Here is a 27,025-nt window from a genome sequence, read left to right on the forward strand (position 1 = left end):
TTGAACTGGAATTTTGCAGATAAGATGCAGTTTTTCTTAGAATTATAACAGGACAAACATAGGACATACTGGAAACATCTACACATGCCCATTACTATGGAGTTGATTAATTAGCTCTGCAGTAAAGCATCACATTCTACACATACACCAATATTAGGCTGTAGTAAATTAACTAACACCGCTGTAGGATAGCATTGCCCCTGACAGTACTATCCTACAGTGGAATAATTTACTTCCCCAAAACACATGTGTAGACAGTGACAAGACAGCTGGGGCATGAGGTTGCTAGAGTGCAGGGACTGCATGCCACCTAACTCCACACTGTAGCACCCTCATGCCCCAGCCAGCCCTTCCATCGCCTGATGCTGCCACCCAGGGGCTGGGGTTGATGTCTCAAACCTCCTGCCAGCTCAGAGATGCTTTGCCCTGGCTCAAAGTGCTGCAGGTGGATGTGTAAACACTGCACCCAGAAGCAGTTGACTTGGGCATCAACTGTGCTGGAGTTTATTTTGTCACATTAATAGCGTGTGTAGATATATCCACTGTGGAAGTACCTTCCTAGTTAAGGTTTGGAATCATAGAATCATTAGTAGGGTGAGAAGGGAACCTTTGGAGCCCATCTAGTCCAGCCCCTGCCTGAGGCAGGATCATTCCTATCCAAACCACCCCAAGCAAAACCTTGTCTAACCTATTACCAAAAAGACCCAATCAGACCTGTCACACAAGCAAAAGGCACAGCACCTAACCTGCCACAGGTAATGGAGAGGGACAAGACTGATAAGTGTCCTGCTGCTGCAAGGGTTGTGCAAGAGATTAAATAAAGGATAAAAGAAAAGAGATAAAATATGTGCAAGAGATCTAAGGTAGAGAGGGCCATGCCCCCACTACAGAGGATGGTGAAGCCCCCACAGTCCATACCAATCTAACCAGGGGGGTAAAATTCCTTCCTGATCTCAAATGTGGTGATCAGTCTGACCCTAAGCAGAGGGTTAAGCCTGCCTAGCTAGAAAGTACTAGGCTTTGATCCCAGCAGGTTCTTTGGCACAAACCCTGTCAAAACCCCCAGACTTGGCTGCAGACAACACCCAGTACCTCTGAGGAAGATGAACATATGTAGTAAAAGAGGGGAAAAATATTCCTTACTGGCAAGGCATCAGACATGACAGTGACTCTTTTTTCAGCACTGGTTAGGCCTCATCTAGAGTGTGGTAGACAGTTTTGGCCTCCACATTTTAAAAAGGACATGGAGAAGTTAGAGATGGTTCAGAGGCAGGTGACAAAAATGATAAAAGGCTTGGAAGGCAAGGGAGGTTGTTTGGAAGGAAGGCGAGGCTGGAGCAAATAGACATGTTTTGCTTAAGGAAAAGGCACATAAGAAGAAATACAATAGCAGTCTTCCAATATCTGAAGGGCTGCCATAAAGATAAGGGATAACATCTTCTAAAAGCATGGAACATACACATGGCATAGCATAACATAGGCATAGGTACTCCTAGATCATCCCTGACTAATGTTTATCCAACCTTCTCTTGAATAACTCCAGTGATGGAGATTCTACAATTTCTTTAGGCAGTCTATCCCACTGCCTCACTGTTCTACTAGTAAGAAGTTTTTCCTGATATTCAATCTAAACTTATTTTGCTGCAACTTTAAGCCACTGGCATGCATCCTGTTCTCTGCGGCTAGAGAGAAAAGATGTTATCTCTTATCTTTATGGCAGCCCTTCAGATATTGAAAGACTGCTGTTGTATTTCTTCTTATGTGCCTTTTCCTTAAGCAAAACATGCCTATTTTCCATGTGTGTTTCAAATGCAACAGTGACATGCAGTGGCCAGTCTTGTTACTCAGAAATATGTGCCTTCCATGGAAATGAAATGTATCAGGAAAAATTTTCCATTTCTTATGGGAAATCATTTATGGATGCCTGAGCATGAATGAAGCTTTCCAAATGGCAGCTAGGAATGCCTGTAGCTCACATTAATAATTTCCAGCAAGGGGTGGGAATGTGTCTGAAATTTTTAAATATTTTCCACTTTGTTATAAAATGAGATAAAAAGGAAACATTTAATTTAATATAGATCATAAGTCAGAGATGATGTGATATTAAGAATAAATAAAGAAATATTAAAAAAAACCCAAAAAACCCCAGCAAAGGTGACTTGGATCAGAAAAGGGATGTTCTAAACCAAGGGTTGACAACCTATTCTGGCAGTGGGCTGGAATGACCTAGCTCAGGTCCAAGGCAAGCCAGTGGTAGGGTCTGGATACTACTGCCACCACTTCTCCCCACCAACACTCCTCTCCACTGCCCAGTCACAGCAAGGCACGAGCAAAATGCTCAGCTGCCCAACTGCATCGCAGCCAAAGCCCCATCTGCAAAACCCCAGAGACCCTCGCTCTGTGGGCCAGAACCAAATGTCTCTACAGGCACGATTTGGCCCACTGGCGTTAGGTTGCTAATCCTTGTTCTAGGCAGTGACACTTTCTTACTGAATGGATCCAACACCTGTGGAACAGAAGATCATTAAGAGCCTTTTCCTACAATCACACAGACCATGGATGATGTGATTACAGATACAGTTTCTGCACTCGGTAGAGGGTATGGGATGTTTCCACAAAGCACCCTCAAGAGAATACCTGGCTCCAAAGGGGACAAGGAAGTGGCAAAGCCATGGCCTTGCTCTCCCTCCCCTGAAGCCTACAGGAACAAATGAGCAGACCAGGGAAGCAGACTAAATCCATCTCTTCTCCATACTCTAGCCAGCTCAGAAACCAGACTGTGCCTCATGACTGGGGTCTGGGAATTCCACACCAGTCAGGTCCGAGTCATATCTGTGATTTCAGTTGCATGCAAAAGTCTTGCGTATGTGTGGTCCCATCTGCTTTCTTCTTACTGTTCAGATCACATTTCTAGTATTTTTACCTATTAGCTCTGCTGTCTTTGCAAGGTTATAGGCGAGTGAAAAGAGCCTTGGATCTCATCCAACAAGATAAAATAGCTCACATTGAATTCAAAGCAATTTATTTATGTCCTGTGGTGAGAAGAGGGCTGCTGCAACAGCATTCTGGCTTATAGCAAAGCAGCCCATCTGAAATAGAGATAAATACAGGAAACCCTCGCTATTTGCAGATTTGCAATTCACCGTTTCAAATATTCGTGGTGTGCCACACCAACCCATGCTCTCTCCCTGCGTAGTGTGATGACACTTTGTTACTGCACTCTGCAAGGAAGGGGTGGTTCAAGGAATTTAAAAAGAGGCACAATCTACATAATGTGAGGTTGATGGAGGAATCGGGATCAGCAGACCATGAAGCAGCACGGGATTATCCCCCACAACCCTGAACAAGTTTTCAATGCAGATGACACAGTACAGTATTTGCAGATTTCCCCATTTGCGGGGGGGTCTCTAGAACGTATCCCCCACAAATGGCGAGGGTCTCCTGTACAAAATTAAACAGGATTAAAGGAAACTTCCACCTTCAGAATATTTAGAATTGATGGTGATATATAAGCCATGAGCATCATCTCCCAGGTTGAGCTTGAAAGGTTAGTAAAAATGGGAAAGTTTTTGTTTTTAATCTGTAAGCTGAATAATTTTGATATGGCATCACTTCTTAACAGTTAACGTGAGATAAGGTGTATTTGAACCCCCAAAATATATTTATTTTGATTAGCAAATTGGGGATCAGCATCAACTTTCCTTTGCCAGAATCCACCAGCATGACTTTATAAAAGCCTGCACTATGAGAGCAGCAGCAAAAAACTTTGCTCTGAAAAGTATGTCTCTGATTGCCTGTCATTCAGATTGTGAGAACACTCAAACTTGACCGTTCAGGCTGAAGTGCCTAGATTATAAAAGGATTATAGAAGCCACAAACATGAACTGTTTTACCATTCATGGAAGAACTCATTCTCCATCTAAACATGTATCGATGCTCTTTTAGAAACCTATGCTTTCTACTGAAATTGCCATAATTGTGATTCTCAAAGCATTTGGGGAGCAGGTAGGGAACAGTGGCAGCAAGGGAAATGTAAGAGAGACAGGACGATATACACAAGAAAGGCTGTGCAGAACAGGTAGGGACTGCAATTCTTGTTCTTCAGAAAAGAAAACACATATAAGGACACTAAGGGGGTGATTTTCACTCACCCTGGAAAAGCTGAATGAATCGGGGATGTAAGGCTGTGGTGATGACCGCCTCTGGCAATTCTCTTAGAAATAATTTCAGCAGACTGGCTGCTGAGCACACATCCCCATCTTTAGCCAGCTCCACATCTTCTCCACGCTCATACTTCAGACGCAGCTGCTCCACCGTTTTCACATTACCATTTACCCTGAAGAGACCTTCCTGGGTCAGTCCTGCAATTATATATCACAGATGAGAAAAAATAAGTAACAAACACTTGGCTTTAAAATAACACACACTGCTGACAGAGGCACCTTGGTGCAAGCCATCAACACACAGTATACATCACACACACCTTACTGAATTTACTAGATGACCTAATAATGAACATTAAGGACTAGATCTTGAGGCTTATTAGAACTCTTCAACACTCATGAATCTTAGTGACCTCAATGGAACCCGTGACCACGTAGCACCACTCAGGATTGAGCTCAAATGGTGGAGTCTTACTTCTGCAGGCTGCAGTAGCTGCACCATTAGACTCTGACATGGAAAACATCTAAGCGAGTACCTCTGCTCACAGCCTCTATTGCCATCAGAGCCACTACTTATGGAAAGATGGCCACTTCTTAATTGGGCCCTTAAATGTCCTACCAAAGACATTTACCAAAAAAGCAAAGGAGAAACCTTTGTACATTAGACAATTAACTGCAGCGGTAACTCCACTGTGAACAGCAAAACTGTATAACTAACTATAGAAGAAATTCAAAGGATACAAGGCATACTTTTGTATTGTATGTGGCCTATAACAGGGGTGCTGCGAGCAGGTTTCAGGGGGTCTGCTCAGCCTGGCCCAGCATGGGGAACGGGCAGGGACAGGCCCGCCCCACAGCCTCCATCTGCAGGGTGTGCTGCAGTTGGGTGGGCGAGGTGCTGCACTGCTGCTGCTCAGGTGAGTGGGGCCCTGGGGCAGTGCAGGTGGGGCTGGCAATTGCTGTGGCACAGGTGGGCTGTGGAGTTTTTATAGCAGGCTATACACCCCAAACCAAAGAGTTACGGGAGAAGGAAATCTTCCACATATTCCACAAAAGAATCCAGATGAATCGCATCATGTTTAAAGTCAACTCCATTTCAGCGCATGCCTAGATTTCACGCAGGAGCTGATTCAGGGGATGCAGTGGCACGCCTGCACCCTGCTTTTGGATTGGACTGCATCAAAGGAGCCTCTGAGGTCTTTTTCAAGCACTTAAAGGAAGTGAAAAATTCCCTTTGCCTTCTTTTCTCCCCCTCCCCTGCCTGCTGCTGTAGTTTCCCTCCCTCTGGAGGAAGCACTAGCTTGTTCCTCTGCCCCAGCCAGGCTGCATATGAGCTGGGCTCAGCTGGGGCTGGGGAAATTTCAGTGGGGTGGGTAGGAGCATGGGAAGGAGGGCTCACACAGGATGGGGGAGGGAGGTGGGAAGTACTCTCCTGAGCTGCTGTTCCTACTGTCCCCATCCCCAGATGAGCCCAGCCTCAGCACAGCCTGGCTGGGGTGGGTGGGAACAGCTCTGGTGGTCTTCCAGGCCCAGAAACAGCAACAGTGGCAAACAGGGGAGAGAGGAAGGAGAGTGGGGATTTTCACCTGCTTTAGGGACTTTTTAAAGTCCCCTGAGTCTCTTGAGGACAGTGTGCTTGCATTGGTGGGGAAGAAAGCAGGGAGCTAGAGATGCAACCACCCTTGCTGGGTGAGTTGCTGCTCTTGCACTTTGCTTTGGGAAGTCCTGGATCTGCCCCCAATTTCACATGCTGAAACAGAGCAACTCCATGAAAATGAAAAGCAGAATACTGTAATAAAGACCTCAGCAACCAAATTTCAGTCTTGTGCACCATCTCTGTAGAATTACTTATCCTTTGGTGGTAGCACAATAAAAAGGGGTTACAAAATGCAGCTTGTAACAGAAACACATCATAAAACAGCCAGGTTTGACTTGAAGTGCATACCTCTCATAGACAGCAATATCACTATATAAAATGTTACTCTGACATCTGCTGGGCAATGGGAGACACTGCTTATCAAAATCTATTGCTATCTTAGAAGTCAGGGGAAGTTACATATTCTACACACAATAATGCATCCTTTATCACCATTTCATTTCCCTCAAAAAAGTCATTTCTGGAAGAGGCTCAAATTAAGATTTTGCAAAAATCCTAGGAAAGTTCTAACTTTAGCAGAGTAAAAAGCCCCAAACAAACATCCTTGCCTCCTTGCCATAAAACTGACAACTCAAAGTCTGCATTTCAGGATGGTCCTGAATTGATAATTATTCTCATGCAGAGGGAACTGTGCCATATCACCAAATTAACCAAGTTCATATCTGAGGTTGTGCAAGAGTTGGTCCTCAAAATGTGCTTTGATAGCCTCTCAAAAAAATAAAACCAACTGATTTCCAGGTTAGCTCATGTCTGCTTTGAAAAGCAAGAGTCTGTCCTAGACTCTCTTCAGATATGTGGACATCTTTTGGATCTTGTTTGCACTTTGACAGTGGGGTGGGGGAAGGATTACATCTCTTACACTGCCCTCTTCATGAGACCAATTACTGATTCAGGGCTATCTGGAAACTCAGACTTTGAAACAGGCACTGCACACACCTGAACTTAGGTGCAGACAGAATCCCTCTCCTGGCTCATGTTGAACTGAGTGCCTGTCTGAGAAAGCTGAGCTGGATATAGGTGACCTGCATCATCTGGCAAGGTGTCTTAACTTCCTTCATTTAGGACAACACACACTATCCTAAATGTTGACAGTTAAGGCTCAGACCTGAAGAAGAATGATTTGCATTAGAAAGTTTATCAAAGTCTGTCCCAAGCACAGAGTTGGTTCAATAAAAGATATCACCGACAAAAATCTTTGACTCTCACTTATTTCCTGGACCACTGTGGCTATAGCATCACTGCAACACTACCTCCTTCATTTAGGAAGCATTTAATGTTCCACCAGACTAGAGAAACCTGTCCTGCCTCTTCCATCCAGCTCACATTTGGCAGGAGATACTGTGGTTTCTTAAGGCATGAACAATGCACAGCTTATATTCTATTATCCATGCACCAGTAAAATATCTCCTTAACCACCAGTTGCTTAGTTCCCAACATCTTAATATACTCAGTATGATGAAGGTTATCAGAACTGGTTCCAGCTTACAACAACACTGCTCTGATTCACATTTGGAACCATGTTTTTCCAGTCATAAGGTCTAGAACAGGGTTTGGGGCTTTTTGCTTAAACCTTAAATTTGGCAGAAACTGCTTTTACCAGTTCTCCTCACCTTTGCTCTCCTGCTGTACCACTTGGACACTATGAAAAGGGATTAAACTAAACAAACAAGACATTCTCTTCCTGGAATATGAGTCCCCCAAGGTGAAAGTATTCAGGAATACATACTGCCCTTCCAATTTATATCCTATCTTGATCCGTGTTCACTTTGAACTTGGTTTTTTTGAGATCAAATTGGAACGGATGCTTGTTTTCTCAAGATGTCAGGAGAGAATGTAAAGTACTGTAATGTGGCTGCATCTACACATGCATTTTACTGTAGAGCAGACTAATTAGTTGCAGCCTAAAGTGTCAACCTCTATACTTGAAATGGTATTAGGCCGCAGTAAACTAATTAACAGCACCATAAGATAGTACTGTTCCCTCTACCCCTGTTGGGAACAGTACTATCTGATTGCAGAGTAATTAACTGTGATTAAACACATGTTTAGATGCTGTCCATGGGTGTAAATTACACCTAGTCAGTCCAGCCAACAGGGGGCCAGACTCCTGTCAGCTGCCTAGCCATATAGCTCCTCACTTCAGCACCCTCGTGCTCCAGTCAGCTCCTTTGCTGCCCACCTGAAGCCTGAGGCGGACCCAGGCCGGATTGGCACTGGTGTAAACTGCTCCACCCTGACTCATATTGCTGCTGTTTCAGGCACACATGTAGATGCTGTGGCTGGGAGTAGTTTACTCTGGTTCAAACTGCTCTGGAGTTTATTGCTTCAAATTAATTGTGTGTGTAGACATGCCCTGTAATGAGCAGTACAGAGCTTAGAAAAGGCGCCTTAAAAGAAACATTGTTCCACCCTGTTGCTAGAATAAAACAGATGCCAATATTCATAGAGTGAAAATTCCTCTTTTATGGTCATGGTGTAATATACAGTAACAAAGGTGTAGACGCCTCATGCTAGCCCTCTGCAAAGGCATGAATAGCAACAAAGAATGAATCCCATTTTATTCTACATATTAAATACAAGCGTGACAAGGCTGGGAATTTAGAGACTTACCTTCCAGTGTTAGTTAATAAACATAAAAAGCCTCTTCTGAACCTTATAAATATATAGGTGCACTATTACAGTGGTGTCACACTCCTATGGCCCCCTGGACTGGATTCAGATCATAGTTGCTGTTGTGGGCCAGATCTGCTCTTGCTTTTGGCAGTAGGGAGAGCTTGTGATAACTGCTGCAGGTGCCTGAACCCGAGTCATAGCTGTTGCTTACCCCTCTGCTGCTAACGTACATCCTCAATGGGGCTCTGTACGCTGGAATTCAGGAGCCCTATCTCCTTCACCCTGAGCCCCAAATTCATGTTCCCTCCAGGAGCCCTGTGGGCTAAATGACAGCCCAGGGGCCATACCTTTCACACCCCTGCACACAGGAGGACCTAGAATTTTGAAAATGGGGGGTACAGTTGGTGAGGTGCATAATCACATATAAAACAACGCATATTTTTCTCCAGTTAAAAATAAACCGATTCCCTCAGCACTGCCTGACTAGAAATGCTGTTGCCACTGCTAGACAGTTGGTTTTAAACTTTGGATGCAGCACGCCTGCCCCCTTTCCCTCCGCTGATCTGCCACTGCACTATTATATGTGTATACACACACACACACACACACACACACATGTATTTGAGACACAAGCAAATATGCAAAGCTGGAGGTAAACAACATCTTAAATGATCAAAAATGCAACTTCATAATGCAGCAAATTATGAATGTAAATGTCCCTTTGCAGTCTGCCACAAAGCCAGCCAAACAAAAAGCCAGTGGGGGAAAAGGACCAGGGGTTGGGCCACTACTTTGTTTAGCTTCTCTACCAGGGACGAATAGAAGACCTTGCCTTTGAAGAGACATTCACAACCAGCACTGTTAAGTGAAAAAGACAGCTTTCAGCTTACCGTGCTGGGTCAAATATTCTACTAGATTCCACACCACAGTTGGGATGCCATTCTTGCTAAGTCCTTGCTGCTGAAGTTCCTGGAGACTCACGCCAAACACCTTCTGGCAGCTAGCATCCCTCTGCTTGTTCAGTGGCAGTGCTGCAATCTTTTTCATGTCTTCTTTCAGCCTCACTGCTGACTTACTTTGCTTAAAGGAGCATAGGAAACGAGAGCAGTCGGTCACATTTACTATAGGAGGTTGCATGGTTACAGCTTGAGAACGTCAATTAAAAACCTGAGCTTGTATGTTTTGAGATAGAACAGTCTGCAGTGTGTGGGTTTGTTTGAATAACTAATCCTTAGCAAAATCTCTATGAAGCAGTTCCTTGGAACTGAGCAGAGAAAAGCTCATGAACAAAAAGTGGAAAAAGGAGGAGGAAGGGCCCCAAACCATAACTTATCTGTAGCTAAGAGAGAGCCTGGACAGACACACCGCAGTCTGTATTCAAACCCCATTGCTACAGTAACCAATGGGCGGGACTCAGAAATGACTGTGTACAGTACCTACACAATAAACTATCAACATGGACTCTTAATTTTTAAGGCCAGAAGGGCCTGTTATGATCACCTAGTCTGACCTTCTGCATAAACACAGGAAAAAGAACTTTACCCAATGAGCTCATAACTGGGTCAAAGTCCATAACTTTTGTCTTTGGGAAAAACATCCAGTTCTGACTTAAAATATTTCAAGCAAGGAACAGTAAATCCTATTGCAATATACCACAATAAATTATGTATTCCTCGGGGTATAAATCTAAATCAGAGCATGGCTGTGTGGGACTGACAAGCTACACATATAAGAAGAGTTGCTAATAGAAGACAGAGAAGTATATTACCCCACCAAATGTCACATATGTGTGTGTGTGGAAGTTCACAATAGCATGGTTTCATTATTATGGCTGAACAGGATGATGTTTACCAAAATCATTCCACTTGACTGCTGGAACATATTGCTAATAAGCAGGTAAAAGAATACCTGCTCTAAGCTGCAACAGTCCTTCTGGCAGAGATTCTTGCTTGTATTTTATGGGCAAAAACACACAGGGACACAGTTATTTCATTGTATTTGTATTTTTTCTTTTGGTTCTAAAATAGTAGCATTTCTTCTAAAATCTCTCCACATGAAACATGCCATTTCAACTCAATTCACTACCTAACTTGAAAGCTGCACAGACTTTGTCTGTTGAGCCTGACTGTCCTTGTTCTGGATGAGAGAGAAAAAATGAAGTTCATTTTACCCAGACTGCTGCATCCTTTCTGATAAACACAGCAACTTTGAGGGAAAAGATATCTTTTAATGAGGTATTTGACAGCAGAAGTAGATATTTTCATGCTATCTTATATGTAAATTACTTTTATATGCCACATTTGTTGGATATTACCTTTGTAGCTAAAGCAGTCAAAAACTTTATAATATAACATAGCATTTCAGCCATGACAATAGACCAGATAATTAAAAATAGTACAAACATGTGATAAATAATTAGTAAGTATTGTCAGTGTTCAAACTCTGCCTTCCACTGACTGTTACCAGTATGACTTTAAAAATACATTTCATTAGGGTTATGAGAATAATAAAAATAATTTTCACTTTGGAAGGCTGTGCATGAAAGCAGAAGTTAGTGAGCTAGACCATTTATTTTTTCATGTGTTATTTAGGAGTATTAAATAATATTGGCTATAATTAAAAAAATAGTAATATATTCTAGCATTAGATATATATTGCCATCACCTTATATTAATATGTAATATCATACAGTATAATATCAAGGTATTATACCAATAGATAGATAGATAGATAGATAGATAGATAGATATTAGGTCAAATGAGCTAAACTAAGAATAAAAAAAAAATACTATTTTGCCTCTTCCTTTAGAGGCCCTCAAAACACCTTCCTAGAAGACCAGCATGTGCTTAGCATGCTGAAACACCCAGTGTGTGCTTAGGTTTACAAAGGCACTGGAAGACTGAAAAACAGGATCCTGGTTTGATTTTACAGTGGGGAAACTGAGGCACAGAGAGGGCAAGCCACTTGTCCACCTTCATGGTGTCAGTCTGTTAAAGAGCCAGACACCCTGATCTCCTACTCCTGGCCTTCAGCAGAAGCTAGAGGAATACAATGTTATAAATTGGGCTTGGAATCACAGAAGATACAAAGATTTATAAACAATATGCAAAGATATAAAAAGAAATCATGCCTGTAACAAAAGAAAAACAATGTTAAGTTATCAGCATGAAGCCATTTGCTAAAGCAATTTTTAAGGAACCAGTTTAAACCTATCTACACTCAACTGGGGAAAACCGTTAATCAAAATCTTATTATAATTGCTGTACTTTAATTATTGTTTCCTGTGAGTAGTTGCTGTTTCATACAGAGGTAAGTGACTGGTTCCTTAACCTTTTTTTTTTGCTTAACAATATTGTAAAGTTCAACAACACTGAACAACACACAGCAGCGTGCATTTTTAGAAGTCACACACTTCAGAGCGGTGGTTTTCTAATTTATCTAAAAATCATAATTACAAACTCCATGTCACAGTCAGTCTGTGACTAAAAGGGTTGCCAACCAATTCCACCATTGCTAGACACAGTTATTCTTGTAAGCTGTTTCCACATCAAAAAGCAGAAGAAAAGTTGTAGATTCAAAACAAATCCCCACCAGAAAAGAAAGAAATGCCAACTGTACATTTTAGTTTAATGAACCAGTCAAAACCCTCTCCATTTTATACCTGCACTGAATTCCCTACTGTAACAACTTTGCTGTTAAATATTTAACAGAAAACAGTATAAAAATAAGTCTATATTTTAGTCTAGAGCAGTACCAAGAGATAACTTAGAAAATATTCACTCGTCCCTGAATGACACTAGTAGCCACTCCTCGGTACATTTTGGACAAATCATTAACATGACATTTTAAACAGATCCATACTGATTGGCTAGTTTAGATTTTTAAGCTGAAGTTAAGATCAGCATTTGGGGTTGGCTGACTTCTATCTAACACTTACCCCTACATATTCATGCACTACCAAGTTATATGGTTTTAATAAACTAGTGGATGGCAGAGACCTCCTTATGCACACTCAGAGTAATCACAGCACACAACAGAGAGTCTGTACTCACACAGATGGCTAATGCTCCTGCCCCCATTCTTTCAGGAAGTGTTTGGAAGAACTGATGAAGATGGGATGAAAGTATTAGGCAAAATACTGAAGGCTATTAAGAGTCTATGCCATGAAAGCTTTACAGTTTAGGAAAACACAAAAATCCAGAGAAAGGTCCAAAGCTGCTAAGGAATTCCTATTTTCTTGGATGAAAATCCCAGGAAGTCATTTCTTTCTTCTTAAGGCTGTACAAATGGCTGGAAGCAGTTCCCTGCAGCTGAAATCTGATTCCAGGAGTCGGGTACTGGCAATCTGGAAGAGTCATGTGACCTGGAACTTAAGTCATTAACATCTTTTCATGAATTAGCAGGAACTTCTTACAAGCTTTTCCAAAGATGTAACCCACGAAGTTACAGAGCATGTGTCCTGCATAATAACATCGCCCCAGAGACTAGCCTCCCCACCTCCCGTTATGCAACAGCTGCCACTTGGTGGTATTAATGATTAGCATCATCACTCCCAGTTCTGAATTAGTGAGGGTAGTTTCGTCACCCTGCTTTACAACTCAGAAATACCTTCAGGCTAAACAAACTCCTTTGGTATGTTACTAATACATACAGTAACTCTTTCCAAAGCAGGGCTGACTTTTCAAAATAAAATGAGCCGAGAGAGAGAGTGAGTCACTCTCTCTGTGCATCTTAATTGCTGCATTTATCTGTACCTCGTAAAATGCCATTCAAGTTAACAAATGTGTTAATTCCATTAAAAACTTTTGGGGGAAAAATATTTGACTTGCTATTGGCAAATAACCCAGAAAGCATCATTTCCAATCATTTACACACAGAAGCAGGATTTGGTCTTTCACACAGATTGAACAAGTTCATTTAGAAGTTTATGACAGTGTCTTATATTTGATACACTTCAGGGTTAAAATAAAATACAGGTATACCTATTACATTTTAATCACCCATGCAATGCTCAATCAAATCCTCCTGTACAATTTGTCTATTTACCTGGGAAGAACACAGTACTCACATTAGAAGTATCAGGACAGAACAAAGGATCATGAGACTGCAGAAGGAAAAGAGCAACCAAAGCAAAAAGGTAAGAGACACCAACAGTATTCACAGCACCCACAGCTTGGGACATGAAGAGTTTCACTTTCTGAACAGTTAATTTTCACTTTAGGCTTGTACTAGAGGTGAATTTCCAGGCTGCATTTCCTACCTAGAAACTGAAATTGAGGGTCCACATTTTCAAAAGTGTGTTGGAGTGCCAAGTTTCTCTGAATATTTGGCCCTCTTCTGGAATCCCTTTTCAGAACAGCAGTTAAGCAAGCATGCCAGCCTGTTTCCATTCAAGACAATACTTAGGATTCTGATTTACTTTTAGCATTGTTAAAAGTGCTGTACTGAATAAGGTTGCTTTCCTGAATCAGAGCCCAGGTATCTAAATTAAAGTGGAGGTCTTGGAAATGGGTTGGGTTATCAAATGAGGGTGTGCTGAAATGCTGGACTGGACACAGTATTTCCACTTTTGCTTCACCTTGCTGGACAATAAAGTTTTCTCATGAATTAGTGGGAAAGAACTGAGCTTCCTGTTAGAAGGAAAGCTAATGGGGAGGGCAGGGTTCAAATTATGGGGGTGGTTAGGGGGGCTGAGACAAGAGCCCCCCTGTAAGATTTGAAAATCATAACCTGGGAGGGTCTCCGATTTTATTAGGACATCGTGATGGGCATCCCAATTTTTTTTGCTGACCCCTCCCACTCCCCCCCTGTCTCACAAGAGTCGAGGTATAATTTGAACACTGGCCCAGCTGACATATGACACACAAATATGAATTGACGATTTATGAAATATTTTAAGGGGGAGGGTTCCCCATAAGCAATTATTTTTCTTTGGAATTAAGAATAAACTCTTTTATGTTACATTTCATTTTTCCTTTAGCAACAGCTTTGCTGGTCTAAAATTGTTCCTTTCCACACTTGGTGAATTAGACAGCAGCTATCTTTTCATTTGAAATTTCCTTGCAGTAGAACATGGTGCTCTATCATGGATTTGATGCAACCTCCTGCTGGTCCATCTTCCTCCGCATGTTAAGGCATTAATGTGCTTTCCATATGTATCACACACAGCTGTGTTCTTCTTAGCCCTAACTGTAGTTACACAAATAAAACTAGATTACATGTTGAAGATTGAGACCTGAAAAACAATTTATGGGAAGATAACTTGCTCACTGTCCATGTGAGTCTAGACATGGCCCTGTGATGAACAGCAAATAATGACAAAAGGTTTTTTTATAAGCTTATGTAGCAGAGAGGAATGTACATTTTCATTTCCAAAGCAGTTTAACTGCAGAAAATCTTCACTGGCCAAAAAGAACGATGACAATCAATATAATACATTGCTTACTATAGCAGCCAGAATCTGCCCTTTACCTTTAAAAGAAAAGGTATTGTATTCACTGAAATGCTGTGAATATGTATATTAGTATCTTTGATCCACACTTACTACAATTAGTTATTTACTCACATAATACAAGGTCAGCTTAAGACAAGTGTACGAAGCAATTTACCATCCTTCTTATACATTTCAATACATTTCCCAAATACAACTTTCCCCTTGCCAACTCCCCTTACTCCACCCAGTACAGCACCAGAAGTGCAACCTCCTATTGTTCAGACAATCGAGTTTTCCCCCGGACCTTCTATCTAAGAGAAGCCTAGGTTCATACAGATTGCCATCTGATCTCCCATTCCAGACAAATGATCTTGGACTGGTCACCAGCTCTCAGGATGAGGACTTTTGAGAGAGAAAGATGTGCTGCATCAGGAATGCCAGGGATCAGTTAGTATTTCTAGCACTGGAGAAGTAAGGCATGACACACTGGCCGCATCTACATGTGCCAATTTAAGGTACTTTAATCCAATTTAAGGCACATTAAGTGCATGTGTCTACACATTCATTCCCTTAATGCAACATAAAAATGGCAATTTTAAGTTATTCACTCCTAAATTTGATACCTTTAAAAGAAAATAGTGCTCACCTGGAGGCAAGGGGCACTTGCCTGCTGCAGGGCTGGGCCGGGCCCAATCTCTGTCATTGTGGGGCGAACTGGAGCTAGAACGAAAGATGCTGCTGGTGCTCAAGGTACTTCTGAGCTCAAGGCAGCACAGCCTCTTGCTGGCTCAGCCTTATTCTCTGCAGCCAGAGCTGGGGCAGCAGCATACCAGGCTTTCTCCCTGGGCCACCTCAAGTTCTGGGTGTGGGTGGGATGGGGAGGAGGGGGAAGGGGAGGCTGTGTCCCAGCTCCATTTGTAAAGATATACCATGTATCTGCTGCCTCAGAGCTATTTACCATTACAGCTCCTGCTCCAGCTCAGGTGCTGGGTGCAGGGCATAGCCCTAGGCCCCAATTCTGCCCATGGAGCCCAGCAGCCCCAAAGGGCACAGAAGCGGGTCAACACACCCAGTGTGGTCACCTCGGAGTCAATGGAAGCTCTGGACCCACAGACAATGACTTCAGGAGTCCAGATGCCCCTTCAGGCCTACAGTGCTGCCTCCCCTTTGTCAGTCTTTGCATCTGCTGCCCAACCTAGGATGGCACACTGTGGCCCCTTTCTGGGAGTAGTAGGGAGCTTGTAAGGCAGAATTTGACCTTGCTCAGGGTTTCTTGTGAAAGGCAAACATTGTAGCACCAAAAACTCTGGCAGCACCACCAACTCTGTGGACGTCATCCTCTAAATGCAGTGCTTCTTAGCCAGTGCCTTGAGATCTTTTTAAAGATGCCTCAATATTAGTATGGTCAGGTATGCAAACATGGACACACTATTCACTAGATTAACCTAGAGATTTCCAATAGGAATCCACAACGTCATAAACACTTTTGCCCTGCTGTGGTCTTTTTAAGTTCTTTGCAGCAAAAGAATTACCTGCTATTACTCTGAAAACTCAGAGATGGCCTTTTCTGAAGGGTGCCTGAAGTCTAGAAAGGTTGAAAACCACTGGTTGAAACCAGTTCCCCTTCAGCCCTGATTGGCTGAGGAGCCACGTGTTAACCAAGGAGCCACAACAACACTCAGGCTTGTAGATGAATAGTGGCAAACACTCACATCTGAAAGAAAAAAGCAACCTAATTACAGTGTGTGATTGCATACGTTACATTAGTGTGGCTGCATGTGTTGCATTCTTCATGACTATAGGAAAGACACACCCAAAACATGCAGTAAAAAAGGAAAAAAAAGAAGAAAAAATAAATTTTCTACAGAGGCACAGGTGATAAGTTGAAGAGCCAGTCATTGAGAAGGAGATTCAGTAAGGGAAGAGTTAAGATTAACATTGGGTGTGTCTACATATGCATTCATGCACTTTTCCTAATAAGCATTAAATTTAGTATCTCCAATATGAGGTACTAAATAAATGTGCATTAGGCTGCACTAATATGCAGTAGAGCAAGCACATGCTTTTTAGGTGACAATGAGCAGTAGCTAATTCTACTGAACAGTTTTTTATGCGCCACTTAATGCACAGTAGAATAGGCTACTGCGTATTAAAGCACATGTGTAGATGTGCTGACAAGCCACGGTGATATGGCTTCTCAAAGGTCGCCAACTTTAATCAACTAATTTGACCCTGCCTCACCCCTACCTCTGCAACATGAAATGGGCAAAAGTTACTCCCTGTTGCCCATCCCACATTCCTAGGTGGACTGAAGTGTCATTGCCTGATACCACTCTTGTGAAGCACAAAGGCCAGCGTTGGTCACTGAACATATCTTTCTGTGAAGAATGGGGTTGTCATTGTGTGGAAGGTAGGCTTGAGACCAGCAGTGGCAGCAGACAAAAAAAAGTGTTCCTGCTAAGGAACATGAGGAAGCAAGGCTGTTTAATGGGACTAATGTCAATCTGACAAATCCCTGTCTGCTGATGGTCTGTAGGCATGAGACCAGTGTCCTATAGAGATCTTCAGCATGTACAATCAGTCATTGCCTTGGTCCTTCTATAATGTTGCCATCTTCACCTCACTGATCAAGCACCCACAGAGAACCACAGAATTTTCAAACAAAGTTTCCCCTTTCACCCATTTATATATAGAAGGGGATGACATCTGTCTTAGTTCAGTTTAGAAGACCAGTTTACCATTGTAACAGATGGCAGTCATTTGTTCTAATGCACTCTAATCCCAAACTATTTAACTTCTCAATCTGGGATTCCTAGGTCTTGTATACTTTTTTTAACTATTACGTTTTCAGAGCAATACCTCATCAGAGTATTCCTCTGACTACATGTCTGACACACCTCAAAGATAGCTGTGATTAAGTTAATGTATACTGTCACTGGGGACTTGGAGATACTGACACTGAGACCCTTTACATCAGGTTCATTGATAACAATGCACGTTACACTTTATCTGGAAAAGACAGAAGCAGTTGTCCCAGATGTCTACCCCAGTAGGTACTACTGCAGAGCCTTGTCATTAAGTGGGAATATGTGAGGGAGAGAAGAAGCCAGCAGGCTCCAGGACTCTCCGCCGGAGCGGAGGGCCGCTGGTCACGAGCCTGCAGGCCCAAGGCACTAGGCAGGGATCCACCTTTCCCAGGTGTGTGGGGAAGGGACAGGCCAGTATTCACGGGGCCGGCATAAAAGAGAGGCCGGAGCTGACACGCGGCAGTAACACGGAACTGGAAGTAGGCTGCGGAGGGGATGGAGCCGGCCAGAGGATGCTGCAGAGGATGCGAGCCGCTCTGAGTCGTGGTAGAAACCTTTGGAGAAAGGGTAAGTCCCAGGGTGGTTTTTGGGCCACATCAGCTGGTCCTTGAAGGGCATCAGACTGTTTTGTTTACTGGCCGGGAGCAGCTGGGACCCAGCTGGAGCCAGGTACCATATAGGCCCTAACATAGGGGCACTAATCGACATGGGGCCGAGAGGCAACAGTGAGCATTAACTATAAAGAGGGGAGTTGATCAAGCCCTCAAGAGGAGCTCTGAGAGAGCCAGGGAGGAGGGTTCACCCCTACAGATTGCCAGGGGAGATCAGAGGATGCCTGCAGAAGGCTGAAGCAGCTGCCCTGATCCAGGGAACCCTTTGGCAATAATATTTGTGTTGATTTTTATATTTCTTTTGTGGACAATCTGTCAGACCTACGGATACGTGGCCGGGCCAGACAGGCGGCCACCACCCGGTGGAATGGGCGAGGGTGTAGGGGTGGAGGAGCCCTCAAAAACGCAGGACCCGTGGGATGCCGAGGAGTCTCATATCTGGACGGCACGTGGCACACATCTGAACTAACTCCATTAACATCAGAGTCGTGGCAGGTGAGGCAGGCACATGTGACACGTCCAATCAAAGGTGAGCAGACACTCGACAACCAGTGGGCAGCCCCGACGCGGGGAGACGGTAGAGGTGGCACCCTGACAGAATAAAACATATATACCATGTTTATACTGAGCAAAAGCTACAATAGGACAGAAAACCTGTGCTGATATAGCTAACGGTGGTGTATATTTACCACTGTTTCTTCCCAGGGTAAGTCTACAGCAGTAACACCAGGCTAGGGGCTGGTATCTGTTCCTTTTTTCACACCTATGCAAGGTGGTTTACACTAGCATAACCATGTCATGTATTGAATCTGTGAGCTGCCCTAGTAAGGAGATCCAGCGCAGGGTAATGAGGAAATCCAGCATAGGATCTGGTGCAAAAGTGCCTCCTTCAAGAAATTGCTTCATCATGTTCTTATTAATTGCAATCTCTGTAAAGACACCAAAATCCAGGTCTGCAGTGCAGTCATTATCCCCACTCTCCTCTGTGGATATGAAATGTGGGTGACCTATCATCATCATCACAAGAGCCTGGAGGGGTTTCATCAGTGGTGCCTCTGGAAGTACTCTGCATCAGATGAGAAGATTGCCACATAAGCAACAGCATCCTTGCTAAAGCCAATGTTATCAGCACTGAGTTGGTGGTCCTCAAGCACCAACTTTGCTGGACTGGACATTGTGTATGGATGCCTGGTTCTCAACTCCCAAAACCAGTGCTCTACTCCCAGGTAAGCTGTGGTCCAAAATCTTATGGTGACAAAGGAAATCCTCCCGGGACATAGGGAAGACGCGTCTCAAGAAAATTGGTGCTGACATCAAGAGCTGGGAGGAGCTGGCTACTAACCAACTCCAACGGTGCTACTGGGTCAACAAAATGGTGGCTCTTTTTTGCCCTTGAAGCAGAGAAGAGAAAGTAGAGGAAGGAAAAGGAAGTGAATCCCAGCCTTCAGCCTACTCTCCCCTGTGGAAAGATCTGCAACTTCTGTGGAGGGATCCTTGGCTCAAGGATTGGACTTTTAAGTCACTTTAAGACCTGTCAATGAGCTGCAGTAGAAAGAATCCTCAAATTGAGGGATTGTTGCTGCTGAGCTGGCTTGGTGTCCACTAAGCTGTGTTTGGATACCGCTCAACAAAATAAAACACTTTAATTCTGAACTGCACTGTCAGCTTCCCCATCTCTTCAAGGATTTTCCTTGGTGAGAACTATGTTTGTGGTGGGTAGGTAGGTTACTTCCAATGATAGCTTTATACACTGTATAGAAGTAGTGCTCTGTAGAAAAAGATACTGATAAACAAGCATTCTCCTTTGAATACTGGAAGTCTTTATGGCTAATAATGGTGTTATTGTATAGAGACCATTTTTATATTTCCCAAGACACTTAAACAGTAGACTCTTTGATTTAGAAGTGATTCAGAATCTGGATCTTCAGGGGAAGTATGTGAGCATTTCTTATTCCTACACAACCACTACAGCCACAGGATTTGCTCATAGGCAATGTCTCCAGAATTAGGCCCCATTTGAAGGAGATGAGCAAGCACAAAGGCAAGCATTCAGGGGAAACAAGGGAAAAAGAGAAGAAGAAGTCTATTTCAGTCTGACACACAAGGGATGGAATTATGCCATGAGTTGAGAATTCTGTTACAGCTCAATAAAGAAGCCATCTACCTTTCGTTATGGGAGGTCTGACTGAATAGAAGTGAGCCCCTGAGAGCTGACAGCCAGATTCCAGTGTTAGGGAAGTCATCCACCTCAAGCCTTTTGGCAGAGGATCAGGAACTCAGAATCCAGAGACAAGTATGGAAGAAGCATGCTTCCAACTCATGCAGAGACCTGTGGAACATCACCAAAGTCCAAAGGCGCGCAGACCATATATTCAAATTGCAGAATTCCTGTATGAGGACGATAGCCTCGCTAATAGCTTAGAAAAGACAGAATTATTTACACACACCCACAAGCACACACGGGGACACACACACACACACACACACACACACACACTGGGGTGGAGAAGGGAGGGAATGACACCCCCTCTGCAATACTACCACCCTAAGCATTCAAAAACTCATGACTCATGCTCCCCATAAACATTGGATTAGTTTAAAAGTCCTGAGATTTTTGACAGTTTGGTTCCTTTTCCTCTAGCTTTTGAGCCACAACAGTGTCTGTTTTGAAGCTTTTCTTTGCCCCAACAAATGCTAGTAACACCTATTTTGGTGTATGAAAACCTGAAAGTAAAATGGACTAGAAACTAACTAGAAACAGCACTGAGATCAGCTAGCCTATTTTCATTCCTCAAACAGAGCAGAGAACAAGCAATCTGCCAGCTCAACCAGGAACACTAAAGTAGAACTTAAAAATTCTTTTAGCTGCGATAACCTAAGGCATATGATACAAGTCTAACTCCTGCCTATGAAAACAACAGAAAAATATCTGAATACCCCTTTCAAAACTAAATACTTGCTTTGCTGGAGGAAAAGAGAGAGAAATAAGAACAATTTTTTTTTTTTACTACACAGAGATATTCAGAAACTTCTGTGAGGGCCACCAGTGTAAATGACAAGAGAGAAAGTATATTTAGTGTCCTTGTCACAGCTCTTAATACAACTCACCAGATTAAAACTGCAGTGAATAAGAACAATGATGTTCAGCAGTATAAATTTTACACTGTTGTCTTCTAAAAAAATCTACAATATTAATTTATTTATATTTGAGATTAAGATTAATACTTGCTGAAGTCAGTGCGTCCTACCCCTGGATAGTCTCATGAAAAACTAAATGGCTTGAAACATTTCTTTCTCAAATATTTCTCAGACTACCAGGTAGTATCAGTTCAGGAAAACTTCCATTTGTAAAATAACAAAAATAATCTACGGCAATAGATAGAGGAAAGTGTTTTATTATTTGGTAGGAACAAATATCTGTTTATAACAAGTGATTAAAGAGAGACTTTTGCCTGCAGGAAAAGTTGAAGATAATCAGACTCTGGTTTGTACATAAGCTATTTGTTTGGGATAGTATTTGAGGGCTTAGGAACTATAGAAATAAATCAAGGTTCTCTCTGTTCTTGTGATAACATTGTGCAAACCACATCATTAAAAGTCCTGAAATGTGAGGTCCCCACAGGGATTGATTGAATAGCCAGAAGTGTCAATGGAATGGCTCCCATTGACTTTCCTAAGCGAGGGATCAGTTCTCTAGTGATGAGTAAACTGCTTAATGACGGTGTCCCTGGTTAATATCCAGTGATAAAGATTTAGGAATATGCTGGCCAGGTTTGTTGCCTACTGTATAAGATGTTTCCAGTCTTTCTCAGAGGGGACAGGAGAATACAAGACGTAAAAAGCAAAAAGAGACTGGTAAATTATGTCAAACTTCTACCAAAAATAGTAGGGTGTAACTATGCCTCTGTGATACAATGACAATTACCTACTGTAAGTTGTCCACTTTCTGCTTATCTCCCTTGGCCTTGCCTGTGTTCACACAGATAGTAAGTGTCAATTTTCAAGGCATCAGGAAACACGTGCACCACAGCAGTATCCTCCAGATGCTCTACACAGCAGATCTATGGGATATTTGTCTAATGGCAAGTTTTTAGACTGGCTACTCAACCCTACTCAACTGTTGCTGTTCCACACCAACTCTTGAAACTGGAGAGAGAAAATAAAGCAGTTCAGACAAGCCTACAACAGACGGATAGATTTCATTGATTGTACAGAACTTACTACGTGTCCTTTGTTGATATAAATTCTTCATAAAGATCCTTGTCTCTTAGGTCTTCTGCTGACAGTCTGATAAAATATATGTTCATGGTATAAGTTGATATATGCACCTGGATACATGAAAGAGTTGTTTTATCCTCAATGAACAGAGAAAGGCAAGAACTGTTTCTCGAAAGTATTACAGGAAAGAAATCATGCTCTTGTGTCTTAATGAACTAAATCTTGTTGGTGAGTACACTATGAATAATGGATGTGATATTGAATTCCCAGGTGGAAGAGATGCATGATATTCATCACTGGCATATTGCTAAGCTTGCTAGGGAAATTAGATTTGACTTCTTAAAAATCTAGGTCATTTTCTTTGTAGTATTACACAATATTTTATAACAGTAATTGTAAATTATTCTCATTTAAATACATGGCTAACCAAAGCAATAAAAAAGGATGTCACTAGCTAGTGTTATTGAGAAATTCCCAGTCTGCTGGTCGGGGGTGCCCTACTGAAAGTGGTGTCCTCATGGAGCTCAGAGGACAGATTGGCTCTTTGTTCCATTATCCATGACCTGGTGTAGACTGCTGTTTGGAAGCAAAAACAGGGGAATTCAAACCCATTCTTCCTTGCTCATATTACATCATGGGGGTCTTCTTACAGGAGACCTTGCGAGAAATATTAGCTTATGAAAAAGAAGTTTAAGAGGTCACTTGATTACATGTATAACTAACTTCACAAGGAACAATACCAAGTGCCAAGAGGCTCTTTAACATAGAGGAGAAAGGCACTATAAGAATCAAAAGCTGAAAGTCAAAGAGAAATCTAAACGCAGAATAAGTTAGCGTTAGACTGATGTAGCAGGATGATCTAGGAATTATCTGAGGGCCAAAGATTTCTTGGGGTGGTACCTTTACTGGACCAACTGTATAATTGGGACAGAGTTAGACAAGGTTTTGGATACAAAGGCATTCTTCCTCAGACCTGAAGAAGAATATATGGCATTCAGAAGCTTGTTTAACTCTATCCAAACTATGCAATTGGTCCAGTAAAAGATCTCACCCTAAATAATCCTTGCCCCTTGCACAAATGAGGAATAAGGCACTAATGTTAATCACTGATTATGTTACAACTCTGATGAGCTCCCCTTCTTGGACCTTCCCCAGGCTGTTAGTAATAAATACAGAGTTTGGGTTCTACATGGTTTACCTGCTGGGGCTGGGCAGAATTTAGGCACTTTCACTGAAATCTGTGCCACAGGTGTAGACCACAGGTGCAGGCGTTAAGTTTGACACTTCTCTTGACAATAAGGTTCTGTAGTCCAGAACTTTCTTGAGTAGCCCTAATTGGTGAGCAATTATTTGGGCCGAGGAGACTCATAGGAAGTTCTGACAAGTTGCTGCAGGCCAGATCAGCCCCCCTCTCTATCGAACTGCAACAACTCGCCTAAGCTCCTTAGGTGGGATGGGGCCACAGGAGGGTGGAGAGTGGTGTTTGGGAGAGAGATGAGTGGGAGAGGCTAGGATCATGGGCCAGGGTCATGTGGCGGGTGGGCAGGTCTGCCTGGGAGCTACATCTTGGGAGCTGGCTGGAGGTGAAGAGAGGGAGAAGGGGGTACATGCAGCAGAGCTCTCCTGGGTGGTGTGGTCCATGGCTGCCTCTGGGGCACACCATGTGGTGTTGAGCCCCTGCCGCTGCTGCCTGGGGCAGCCCATGCTGGGTTCCACCTATCCAGCCAAGTGGGTGGAAGGCACCCAGGAGCCGGTGCTAGAGCTGGAGCTCCACATGCTGGGGCAGGAGCCACATGGCTGAATCTCTGGCTGTCCACCCAACTGAAGTTGTCTCCTGGCCTGGAGCAGAGCAGCAGGAGCAGGAGCCACTGCTGGAAGCAAGGGGAAGGGAGCAGCGTTCAGGCAGCTGCAGCTGCACTGAGAGCAGTCCTGCCAGAAACAGCGCATTGGGTGGAGCCAGCCTGGCAGGCACGGGCTAGAGTGTGGCATAGGCTGCCCCGAGCTGGGCTCAGCCCCATGTAGGGCATTGCAGGGACAGCCATGGGCCAGATCAAATCAATTGGCGGGAGCCCCCCACAGGCTGGATCCAATCAGTTGGCAGGCCAGTTTCAGTCTGTGGGCCATATTTTGCTTGCTCTTGTCCTAGTAGCTTATGCGCAGTGTCTGAGTTGTACCAGAGCTGTGGTCCCTCGGATTTACTCTTTCCCTCTCTGAGCTATATGTGACAGCATACGTGCTAACACCCAGGTCCTGCAAAGGAGACATCACATTTTGCTCAGAGTAAGAAGGCAAAAGTTACACAGATCCATAGAATAAAGTCTGCCTCCAAATTGCTCCTGTGAGCAGCCTTAGCATTTCACAAGCCATTTGAGTTTCAATCGGTTCCCAAATTTCTCTCAGTCCCCTCTCTTCCTTTTTAATCATTAGGTTCTAATCAGAGTCTCTTCCTTCCTTTAGTTTGTGAAATGCTGTTCCTTACCCATATGGCAGTTCCTAAAGCCCCTTTCTTTGTTCCTTTTTTTCTGTAGGAGATTTTCCATTTCTTCAACCTCACATCCTGGGACAGTCATTTGTCTTTCACCAGCCCGTATTTTTTGTTTTATTTTGTTGCATATCCATTGTGCTATGACCAGAATCATTTAGTATTAAGGACTTTTCTATTGATGTGTAGCTGCTTCCATACAGGGTTTGTTAGGATACACAGTTGGTCTGGGTTACCAAATGGCTGATTCAATACAAGAACAAGCAGTCAGAAGGTACACAAACAGATTTCTCAAGCCATCGCAAAGGGTCACTAAGCACCAAGAGGAACCACACAGGGAGGCAGTGAATTCTCCACCACTTGTGGTATTCATATCAAGACTGGATACCTGTCAAGAAGATATAGTTTCATCAAATGCAAATTATCGGGTACAACATAGCCTTAGAATTTCACATCCTTGCTGCTACCTTATGCAGAAAGTCAGAAGATGTAATCTAAAGTTCATTCTGGCCTCAGTGTGGCTATAATTTTATTAACTTCTTATGAAAGAACAATTTTGTACCATTTTATCATGGAGATATCCTTCCTTCGACATATACAGATATGTTCAGGACTCCTGCTGGAAGGGCTTGTTTCATCCTCACTCGGATAAAACTCCCCCTGGAGGAAGCACTTCAACACTGGGAAGTGAATGAATTCAGATACAGAACACTGGGCCAGTTTTTTTAAATGTGGAGAAAGAGCAGTGGATTTGTAGCCACTATTCCTTCCATGCAGATCCATGGATATGGGTGTCCATTTATATAAATTTGATGAAGTAGGCTGTTGCCTATGAAAGCTCATATCTTGAACCAGTTAGTTTTCAAGGTGCTACCCTGCCCTACCTTTTTCCTGGATATGCAAGTGAATAATCAGATGCAGTACTACCTAATGTCAGGGTAACCGAACACCGAGTGGATCGGGCCCCAAGGTCACAGTGGGCCGGGGTGGCAATTAGAATACGAACAGGTGAGATTAGCGGCAGTGGAGTGTGAGCTGTATGGGAAGTTTAAACAACGATGATTTAATTTACTCATGCTTGGGAAGCGGAGTCTCAGATATTTCTTCAGTTACAGTATAGCAAATAAATGGGTCTGTTGGCCCATGGGGTTCACTAGCAAGCCCTTGCTTTCTGTCCCCTGAGGGATAGGTGCGGTTGCCCACTAGCTAGTCCCAGGGCTGGTCAACAGCTCATGAACGGGATAACAAAAAACAAGAACTGTAACGTTGTGAATCGAGAAACGGGGTCGTGACACCAGTCCAAAAGACAGTCTGTAAACCTAAACCGAGGTCGGAGATGAGAAGCCAGAATGAAGTAAGCCGAAGTCAAAAATCGAAGCCAAACAGTCCCGTAACCGAGATCGAAAAGACAAGTCGCTCCACCCGCTGTCCGCAGCCTCTGCTTGCGCCTCACAGTCCCTGCCGTCCGCAGCCTCCGCTCACAGGATCGTTCTCTCCCTGTGAGACAGTCCCTGCAAAGGTAGCCTCTGCTCACAGGATCGAGCACAGTCTCTCCTTCAAACACCGCCCCCGCCCCCCCACCTCCACCCTGGGTGGCGGCTCACAAACCTTTTATAAGAATTTAGTGGCCAATCAGAACGCTCTCCACAGAGAAATTTCTAGTCAAATTACATCATGCAGTCAGTGAACTGAGCATGTGCGTTAGATCAGATTACCTCATGCTCTGTGATTGACAAGCTTCCAGGTCACCCTGGAATGTGCCTGGAGGGCACATTCTGGGGGCCTGTCTGTAGTTTCAACTCCCTGTGATGGCAGCACCAAACTTTTTCCTTGACACCTAATAGGTCTGAAATAGGAAAGAAAAGATCTAAAGCCTAGCCCCTACTCTGCCACTGACACGTAGAAAGCAGTTAAGTGACTCGCCCAAAGCCATATGACATCTGTTTTGAGATATTTAAAATAAATTAAACGTGCTCTATAGAACACAGCTGAAAACCTGTTCCATGTAAGGAGGCATCCTGGAGTAAAAGGACTTACTGG

The 27,025-nt window shown here is 43.3% G+C and overlaps 1 protein-coding gene across 4 annotated transcripts in view; it reads right to left on the minus strand.

Annotated features, from left to right (window-relative positions):
* FAM13A (family with sequence similarity 13 member A) overlaps positions 1-12,806 on the minus strand; it is a 267,752-nt gene extending 254,946 nt beyond the window's left edge. Inside the window, exons 1-3 of one of the 4 annotated variants that reach the window (XM_090037061.1) lie at positions 12,487-12,800; positions 9,324-9,513; positions 4,152-4,361 (exon numbers count right to left, since the gene is read on the minus strand). In XM_090037061.1, the coding sequence (XP_089893187.1) occupies positions 4,152-4,361; positions 9,324-9,513; positions 12,487-12,513 (427 nt within the window). In that variant the 5' untranslated portion in view covers positions 12,514-12,800. Of the gene's footprint in view, positions 1-4,151; positions 4,362-9,323; positions 9,514-12,486 lie in introns of all 4 variants that reach the window. The other 3 variants (XM_090037060.1, XM_090037059.1, XM_090037062.1) reach the window with 3 other exon arrangements.
* Between the last annotated feature and the right edge of the window lie 14,219 nt (positions 12,807-27,025).

The sequence above is a fragment of the Crocodylus siamensis genome, chromosome 2, assembly GCF_052110815.1.
Source record: "Crocodylus siamensis isolate JL-2025a chromosome 2, ASM5211081v1, whole genome shotgun sequence".
NCBI lineage: Eukaryota > Metazoa > Chordata > Crocodylia > Crocodylidae > Crocodylus > Crocodylus siamensis.